This window comes from Pinus tabuliformis, chromosome 6 (genome assembly GCF_031772625.1).
Source record: "Pinus tabuliformis cultivar Carrire ecotype Pingquan chromosome 6, CPIR1, whole genome shotgun sequence".
NCBI lineage: Eukaryota > Viridiplantae > Streptophyta > Pinopsida > Pinales > Pinaceae > Pinus > Pinus tabuliformis.
Window position 1 is genome coordinate 313,797,733 of NC_142292.1, and position 9,444 is coordinate 313,807,176.

The 9,444-nt window shown below is 38.2% G+C and overlaps 2 protein-coding genes across 2 annotated transcripts; both read left to right on the forward strand.

The window, feature by feature from the left end:
• Positions 1-1,253: 1,253 nt before the first annotated feature.
• On the forward strand, positions 1,254-2,324 carry LOC149258562 (uncharacterized). Its single transcript, XM_089422788.1, has one exon. It carries the CDS (start codon positions 1,254-1,256, stop codon positions 2,322-2,324), a length of 1,071 nt encoding a protein of 356 aa, XP_089278914.1.
• Positions 2,325-2,437: 113 nt separating this feature from the next.
• Positions 2,438-5,134, forward strand: LOC149258563 (uncharacterized). Its single transcript, XM_089422864.1, has 3 exons — positions 2,438-2,889; positions 4,029-4,195; positions 4,845-5,134. Exons 1-3 carry the CDS (start codon positions 2,438-2,440, stop codon positions 5,132-5,134), a joined length of 909 nt encoding a protein of 302 aa, XP_089278990.1.
• The last annotated feature ends 4,310 nt before the right edge of the window (positions 5,135-9,444 follow it).

A 9,444-nucleotide genomic window follows, 5' to 3' on the forward strand; every position in this document is an offset into this window, starting at 1 on the left:
TTGAAAAACACTCCCTCAATAAATTTGATCTAGGTAAAGCTCCCAAATCTTCCTCTCGAGTTCTGGTCCAGGGAGACTTTAACAGAGATAGGTAACTCTATTGGAAGATTTGTCTATGTTGACCCATGGTGTCTGGGGCACAAAGACAAGCGCATTGCATGGATTCTCATAGAAAAGGCTTACAGGGGAGGTTTTCCAGATCATATAGAGAATGCCTGGAGGGACTTAAAAATAAATCAAAGGCTCGATTTATGGGTATTCCTTTTAGATGTTCCACTTGTCACAAGACGGGACATCTTATAAAAAATTGTCCTTGGCGCCCGATTATAAAAAGAAAGATGTTTCATGATAAATTCCAGGTGGCCTCCCCTATGTCCTCTGAAAAAGAGAAGCAATCTCCCCGAGTCAGCTGGACTCTGACAGATCTGGAGGATGCATAGGTTTCCAAGAATCTATAAAATGGAACCAATCTATCTCCCAGTATTTCTCTCAAGATCGCTCTCTATGCCTTGGATCCAAGTCGGGATCTTCAAATCTAGATTCATTGCCTATAACTGATTTGAGCACCAAAAAAGAGTTTCTATTCCATAATTGTCATCATACCCCGGAACCTAAAGAGGGAAATCCAATTCCTTCCCCCCCTCTGATCCCCAAACCAAAGAACTTTAAAGTGGGATCTCAAACCATCCTTATCTCATCATCTTCGCCTACTCCCGATAAAATCCATCATCCCTCCATTAAATGTAAAGAACCAATGGTATTTGCCACCCCTTTAAACTCCCCGTCATCATCCCCTACAAATTTATATGACAGTGACTTAGATTTTATTTTGAGCAAGAAATCTCTCGAGATGGAGCCCTTAACCATTCATAAACCTTAGTTTCCTTCGCCCCCGCTCATTAGCCCTAACTCTGCAAAAAATATAACTGTAAGGAAGAAGAACAAGGGTGGAAGCAGACACTATCGGGGGAGGACTAAAGATGCGGATTGTGGTATAAGGAACCTATCACTTTTGGACGTTCCCATCTTTTACATGTCTGAGAAACAGCCTCTTAGAGCAAGCGGGGCTGCCCCCCCCCATAATGACTTTCATCATTTCAATGAATATCCGAGGTCTGGGAGCAGATCTCAAATTTTTGGCACTTAAAGACCTTTTCTTCTTTGTCATGCCAAAAGTCATTCTTATACAAGAAACCATGCACAACAAACAAGAGGCCATCTCCTATTTCAGGAAAATGTTTCCTTTGTGGCACATGGCAGCCACGGAAGCCAAGGGTATTTCGGGGAGTCTGGTGGTTATGTGGGATCCTTCTTGGATCAATGCTAAAGCCTATAAATGCTTTGCAGGCATTCTCATCTCAGCGGTTATTATAGGATATTGCAGTCCCATCAATATCTTGAATATCTATGCCCCTTATGAAAATAGGTCTCACTTCTGGGAAAAGTTTTTTGATTCAGAAATCTTTGACATTGATTCATTAATGATTGCAGGTGATCTTAATATTACTTTAAGTCTAGAAGAACGATGGGGGAAGTGCAGAAAGAGAGATCCGCTCTCTAATAGAATCAAGTATGAAATTCTTCACAGGAATCTTGTAGATGTGGTTCCAACCAAAATGATGCCTACGTGGAATAATGGAAGAATAGAACAAGCCAATATTGCAAAAAGGATAGACCGGTTTATTGTCCATGTCAGCATCATTGATAAAATGGGAATGCCTTTCTCAACCATTGAAAATGCATTCATCTCCGACCATAGGCCAATATCTCTCTGTTGGAAGGAAAAGGGGTTCAGGAGTGGGTTCCCCTTTAAGTTCAACAGATCTTGCCTAGAGGACCCTGCTTTCGAGTTAGAAATATCAAAAGTCTGGAAGGAATTATTCGCTAACAGCTTGGTTCCTCCTTTTATGACTTTTAGAGATAAGATGTCCTCATTGAGAAAAGTGGTAAAGGCATGGGAACACAAAAAAAGAAAATCGGACAGATTGACTCTTCAAGAAATACAAAAAGAGTTGGAGAATATCTCTAAGTTATTGAAAGCCAACTCTCTGCCCTTCAGTTTGAAATGCCGACTAAATGAGCTTGAAAGGAAGAAACAGAATATTCTAAAGGAGGAGGAAGCCTTATGGAGGCTAAAGAGTAGGGCGATATGGCTCAAAGAAGGTGATAGGAACACCAAATTTTTTCACAGATATGCAAATGATAGGCAGGAGAGGAACACTATATGGAAAATTAGTGATGGTCACAGAGGTTTTCTCTTCTCTCATCAAGAAATTTCAAAGGAGGCAATGAGATATTTTAAAGATCAATACAAAAGAAGATGAATTGCAGCTTTCAGGATATTATATGGGGTATTGATCTGGTCCCCCAAAAGTTTGATGATGAAAAAAATGAAGAGCTATTCTAGCCCATAACAGAGGAGGAACTTTTAGGAGTTATGAAGGCTTTTAAGAAGGATAAATGCCCTGGTTCGGATGGCTGGACAATAGAATTTTTCATCCACTTTTTTGACATCATCAAACTAGATCTCTTGAGGATGGTTGAGGTAGCAAGAATATCAGGCAACATCCATCACATTACTTCATCCACGCAGATAGCGCTCATCCCAAAGAAACTGGAAGCGGACACCTTTAAAGACTTCAGGCCGATCTCCTTGTGCAACATTACTTTCAAAATTATCACAAAAATTATAGCAGAGAGGATCAAAGCGACATTGGCCGATTCATTATCAAGGGACCAGCATGCTTTTTTGAAGGGTAGGAATATAATGGATGCAGTCGCCAACACTCAGGAAAGCCTGTTCTCCATGCTCTCTAATCAATCTGAAGCGGTCATTTTGAAAATAGATTTGCAAAGAGCTTTTGACTGTTTAGATTGGGGTTTTATCAGGTTTTATTAGCAAAGATTGGTCTGAAATCAAATGTCATTAATTGGATTATGGCATGCATTGAGAATGTGAATTATGCGGTCATTATTAACGGGATCCCTTCCCCTTTTTTCTCAGCAGAAAGGGGGCTGCGGCAAGGATGCCCTTTATCGTTGTCGATGTTCATCCTTGCAATGAACTCTTTAAGCCTACATATCAATAAGGCTATTTCAGAGAACACTTGCAGGCCCGTGAAGATATGCAGGAACAATTACGTTTCACACAATTTATTTGTTGATGATGTGCTTATTTTTGCAATGCTATGCAGGATTACGTGGAGATGTCTAAACGACATTCTATATAGGTTTCAAAGGGCCACTAGCTTACAAATAAACAAATCCAAATCCATTCTATACCACAACATGCCAATATGGAATTAGTGAAATGGATTTCCGAGTTGTTTGGAGTCGGTATAAGGATGGAGTAAAATATTTGGGTTTTCATCTAAAGGCAAAGGGTTATTCTAAAGATGATTGGAAATGGCTTATTGATAGATATTATAAAAAGATACTTTCCTGGGAATATAAATGTCTATCTCTGGCTGGAAGAATTGTCCTAACTTGAGCAGTACATTTTCAACTTGCTGTATATTGGGCTCACATTTTCTTCCTCCCGACAAGCATCATTCAGAAAATGAACAAGATCACTGCAAATTTTACTTGGGGCGGAAACTTAGCTCAAGGAAAATATCATCTCGCCTCTTTGGGGAAGATTTCTAGACCAAATTCTTCAGGTGTTTGGCGTTTATTGGATTTGAGGACCTTCGGTAAGGCACTCCTATGCAAATCCTTGTGGAGGGGTATCTACGGGGAAGGGCCTTGGAGCTATACCATTAAGATGAAATACATGAAAGGAAAAGGCATGGAATACTGGTTTCGTTTAGGGAGCATTGGAGCAAAGTGCAGCTCTGCTATCTGGCTCAGTTTCCGTGAAATAGAGAAGTATTTTTTAAGGAACCTGAAATGGTGCTTTCAGTCCGACAATAGAATCCTCATCGGAATTGACCCCACCATGAGCGGGTTTGAGATCATATCAAATCCCAATAGGATTCTTTTCTTCCTCCATGGCAAAGGCTTCTTCACGTGGGATAAGTTGATTGCAGGTTGGCAAGGCCCCCTCCCTATATGGAAATCGGCTGCCGATCTTGGTTTGCCGGAGTCGTTGTTGAGCCAATGGGACTCGGTCAGGAACGTTCTGAGAAGCTGCGGGTTTCTCAGGTCCATGCCGCAGGACTTTTTGGTCTGGAATCTGACAGATGCAAATTTTCAGGTATGCGTAAAGGATATTTATGCTGATATGATTGGTTCAAAGTCCATGCTCTCTTATCCCACCTTCCCATCAACGTTTTGGAAATCAAGATGCGCACCCAAATTCATATACTTCTCATGGCTGGTGTTTTATAATAAAAACCTATCGTGGGAGAATTTGAGGAAAAGAAAGTGGCATGGGCCGAGTAGGTGCCAAATGTGTGAATTAGATGAGGAATATAATTTTCACATGTTCTTCCAGTGCAACTCTATTCAGCAAATATGGCAGGATCTAGCATTTCTTTATGGTTTCCCTCTCCTCTCTCATGCTTCCACTCCCGATGCTTTTGATTGGTGGAGTAGGCAAAGAGAATCATAGAGATCGATCATTATAATTGCTTTATGGTGTGCATGGAGGTGGAGGAACAATAAAGTTTTCAATGAAGCAAAGGAGCCTCTCATGGATATATTACAACACATAATTCTCATTTATGACTCCGTCCCCAAAAAGTTTCCAAATTTGAAAACTGTCAACAAAAGTGGGCTGGCAGATTCGTTTCAAAGGTTCCTAAGGGCCTTCTTTGACGGAGCTTCCCAACAAAATTCATGCGGCTATGGGGTGATCATTATTATGGATGAGAATCTTCATTATGGCCTGTCCTGGAATGTAGGTAAGGGAACAAATAGCTTGGCGAAGGCGAAGGCCCTCGCGGGTCTTCTCACTTTCTGTATTTCTTTTGACATCCATCCTATCTCAATCTTAGGGGACTCAAAATCTATGGTCGATCATGTCAATGGTAAAAGCCTCATCAGGTGCCCTCACCTCGCATGCTGGATGGATAGAATTATGTTTTTTTGGGGTCTTATGGGAGGGAGTTCCATTCAGCACGTCTACAGAGCCCGGAACCAGAAAGCAGATTGCTTGTCAAAGGAGGGTCTTCTCCTCGGCTTAGGTTCATGATCCTTGAAGGTTTCAGCTGGTGAGGAGTCCTTTTCCATTCAGGACTTTTGTATTCCGGGTTTTTAGCTTCCTTTCTATCTATCCTTATGATCTGTTTTTGGTTTCTCCTTTTTGATTTTCCTAGTATCTGTTGGATTATGTATGGCTTTTTCTATTTCTGATTTCTATCCCAATTGGCGCTGGAGGTGTCCTTGCATCTGTGTATCTTCTAGTTTTGGCAATGTGCTCAGAAGAACTCTCCTTTGGTTTTTGTCCTCTGTTTCTCTAGTTTGCATAATATGTACCATCTAGAACTGTTACAGAGACTCAATATAATACAATTCAGCTTTTTCTTTCTGAAAAAAAAGAAAAATGCTAAGGCGTTCCTATAATTGAATTCATGCTCCTGACATTAATTCGTGCTTAGTATCCTATCTATTTATGATTGAGTATTGATTGTAACAAAAAAACAAGATGATTGTCCCAAGATTCAGCGATGTATTTTAACAAATTTATAAGCAAATCATATTTGGGATATAATAATAGTATTGTAATTTCATTACCTAGTATGGAGATTTAACATTTCTAATGGTTTTACCAACTATGAAGTTAATTTTTTTTCTCTTAGGTGAGAGAAAATATATAATTCCATAATTTTCCTACATATTAGTGCCATGACATTTGCCCCGAAATAATCTTTAAACACCACGGTTGTTTTTTCACTGCCTGAAAACAAACCTTCAAGGTTAAGGTTACAGTGATCTCGTTTGTATAATTACGTTGCTAGGGTTTCTCTAGAAATTATTATTAGGACTTCTTTGTTTCTTTGGTTTCCATGCAAGTTTATTGTCTTTCTTGTTCCTTTGGTTTCCATGTAAGTTTATTGTCTCTGAGGCTTGCAAATTTATACAATGTCTTTTGTTATCTTTTTCATTTTCAATGGCCACAGGTCTCTTCTTTGATTTTATTTTGAAAAGTTTACTACAACATATGCTTCTCTAAACTGAATTAATCAAATGGTTAAACAATCAAACAATGAGCCATAAGGATTAATGAAGCATTATTGTCTAGGAAAATATAACTTAGGATCTTCATTATTGTCGAGGGAAAAATAACTTAGGATCTTTTTAGATAGTAGAAGATTGATACAATTGCAATTGAACTTAGATACGTGTCAAAAATAGTATAAGATTGATACAATTGCAATTTTACTTAGATATGTGTGAATTCGATTAGGGTTGTTAAATTTTGATTTTGATAATATAGAACTAATATTTTTTATTTTGATAAAGATAGAAATGATTTAGGATCTTTTTAGATAGTAGAAGATTGATACAATTGCAATTGAACTTAGATATGTGTGAAAAATAGTATAAGATTGATACAATTGCAATTTTACTTAGATATGTGTGAATTGGATTAGGGTTGTTAAATTTCGATTTTGATAAGATAGAACTAATATTTTTATTTTGATAAAGATAGAAATGACATAAAGGTGAATAGGAAGTAATGATGATTATTCACTCCAATTTCAGGTTATGTGATTGGAGAAGGAGTTTTCCCAAGAATTGTATGGAAGATTAAAAGTAGCGAGAATGCTAGAAAAAAATTTCAAAAAATCTTGTAGAGGCAGTGTTTGAACCATGCTTTTGCTGGTGGAAATGGAGTCAGCGCCATCAAAAATTTCTGAGGCACCTAAAATTTTTAAGTTTAACAATTGTAACTTGGATTTTCTCATAATGTGGCCGGAATCTCCAGACTTTTAGGGCAAAAAAGCAGTCTCCTTACGGCATTGGGAAATGGCAGCAGAACGCTCTACATTGTTCATGCACATTACACATTAAATACAAAATATGGTTTTATGGAAGTTAGAACAACATCCTAAGATATAGAAACTAATTCCTATCCTGAGGTTACGTGAACCGATTCTACCTATTCTAGGATATTCTCCATTATCTTCAACACTCCCCCTTAATGGAGAATGGGTTCACATATATGCCTAACATCTCCCTAAACATTTGAAACTTAACTTTTCCAAGAGGCTTAGTGAAAATGTCCGCAACATTATCACATGTATTACAATATTCCAGATGAATTTCTTTGGATTGCACTTTCTCCCTGACAAAATGGAATTGAGTATCAATATGTTTAGTGTTTTTGTGAAACACCGGATTGTTGGCCAGCTTGATTGAACTTTGATTGTCGCATTTGATTGTTGTTGCGATTGTCTGTTCTTCCCCAACATCCTAGAGAAGTCTCCGAAACCAAACCGCCTCACGCGTTGCTGCACACATGGCTTGATACTCTGCTTCTGCTGAAGATAAGGAGACTGTGTTCTGCTTCTTGCTGCTCCATGTGATCACCCCGTATCCAAGACTAAATTCATAGCCTGTTATAAATCTGTGATCATCCACATTTCCTACCCAACCTGAATCTACAAATCCTGCGAATCTAACATCAGAAGAGTCACTGTAAATAATACCGTAATCTACAGTACCTTGTAGATACCTCAAAATACTCTTCGTTGCATTCCAATGGCTTTCAAGTGGTTTAGACATAAATTGGCTTAGCACATTGACTGCATAAGCCAAATCAGGTCTAGTGGTGGTTAGATAGATCAGACTCCCAACCAGTTGTCTGTAAAGTGTTGCATCCGCTGCTTTTGAGCCATCTTCACACTGCAATTTGATGTTCTACTGCAATGGTACCAGTGCAGACTTACATTGATCCATTCTAAGCTTTTCTAATAGGCCTTTGACATACTTTGCTTGAGAGAGAAATGTTTGACCTGAATCTCTCCAGATCTCAAGACCTAGACAATGTCTGAGTTCACCAAGGTGCTTCATCTCAAACATCTGTGATGTCTGTTGCTTGATTTCATCAATTAGATATATAGCATTACCTGTAATTATCAAAACATCTACATATAATTAAATCAGCACTACGCACCCTTGTTCATCATTCATGGTGTAAAGATTAGGGTCATTCTTACTTCTATTATAGCCAGCTTGTAGAAAAAATGAATCAATTTTCACATACCACGACCTAGGAGCTTGTTTTAGTCCACAAAGTGCTTTCTTCAATCTACAGACTAAATGTGCTTTCCCTTTCTAGACAAACCCTTCCGGTTGCTCTAGATAAACCTCTTCTTTTAGTTCTCCATTCAAAAATGCAGACTTTACATCTAGTTGGTGCATCATCCAATGTTTCTTAGTAGCTAAAGCAATTAACATTCTGATGGTGTTCAATTTAGCTACAGGGGCGAAGGTTTCTTCATAGTCTATCACTTCTTTTTGTGAGTACCCCTTTGCTACCAACCTAGCTTTTATTTTTTCTATAGTTCCATCTGCATTAATTTTAGGTTTATATAACCATTTACGACCTATGGTCTGTTTTCCTCTAGGAAGTTCAACCAATTCCCAAGTGTTATTTCTGATTATTGAATCATATTCATGTTCCACGGTTGTTTTCCATTCACTACTTTCATTTGCTTCTTTATAACTAGACGGTTCAACCACATTCATCATACTAGTTATAAAAGCATCTTCCCTATATCTTACAGGCATTTGAGCTTTCCTACCTGATATCCTAAGTGGTGGGGTAGTGGTTTCAAACCTTATTTGATCACCATTTACTTTTTCTTTCTGTTGTTGTTGCTGTTGTTGTTGTTGTTGTCGTTGTTCATCCTCTGCCTTTGTTTGCTGCTGACCCTGACTATTCTCTCCTTCTTCTTCCTCAAAGTACGGAATGTCCCATCCATCATAGTGCTCATTAGGTTCTTCATGATCCTGCTCATGGAATTTAACATCTCTACTAACAAAGATCTTGTGAGTAGAGGGATTAAATAATATGTATGCTTTATACAACGAACAATACCCTATAAAAGTACATCTGATGGATTTTGAGTCTAATTTTCTTCTATCTTCCTTTGGTATGTGGGCAAATTCTTTACATCCAAATATTCTTAAGTGTTTTATTGCAGACTTATATCCATATAGTGCCTTAAAAGGAGTTTTAGACTCAAGACTTCTTGTAGGACTCTTATTTTTTAAATAAACTGCAGTATTCATTGCTTTAGCCCAAAAACCATTCGAAAGATTCTTACTTTTAAGCATACTTCTAGCACATTCCACCAGAGTTCTGTTTTTCCTTTCTGTTACTCCATTCTGTTGTGGAGTATGGGGTACTGTAAACTGCTACAAAATTCCATGGTCTTCACAATATCTGATGAGTTCATCCTTCCTGTATTCTCCCCCTTAATCAGAGCGGAGAATTTTTATCCGTTTCCCTGTTTGTCTTTCAATCATATTTTTAAACTGCTTAAAGTATTC

Coding starts and splice junctions, on each gene's coding strand:
- LOC149258562 (XM_089422788.1), top strand. CDS start 1,254: ATGGCAGCCACGGAAGCCAAGGGTATTTCGGGGAGTCTGGTGGTTATG.
- LOC149258563 (XM_089422864.1), top strand. CDS start 2,438: ATGAAGGCTTTTAAGAAGGATAAATGCCCTGGTTCGGATGGCTGGACA. Junction 2,890..4,028: donor TTAGATTGGGGTTTTATCAG/GTTTTATTAGCA, acceptor AGTTGATTGCAG/GTTGGCAAGGCCCCCTCCCT. Junction 4,196..4,844: donor TGACAGATGCAAATTTTCAG/GTATGCGTAAAG, acceptor CCTGGAATGTAG/GTAAGGGAACAAATAGCTTG.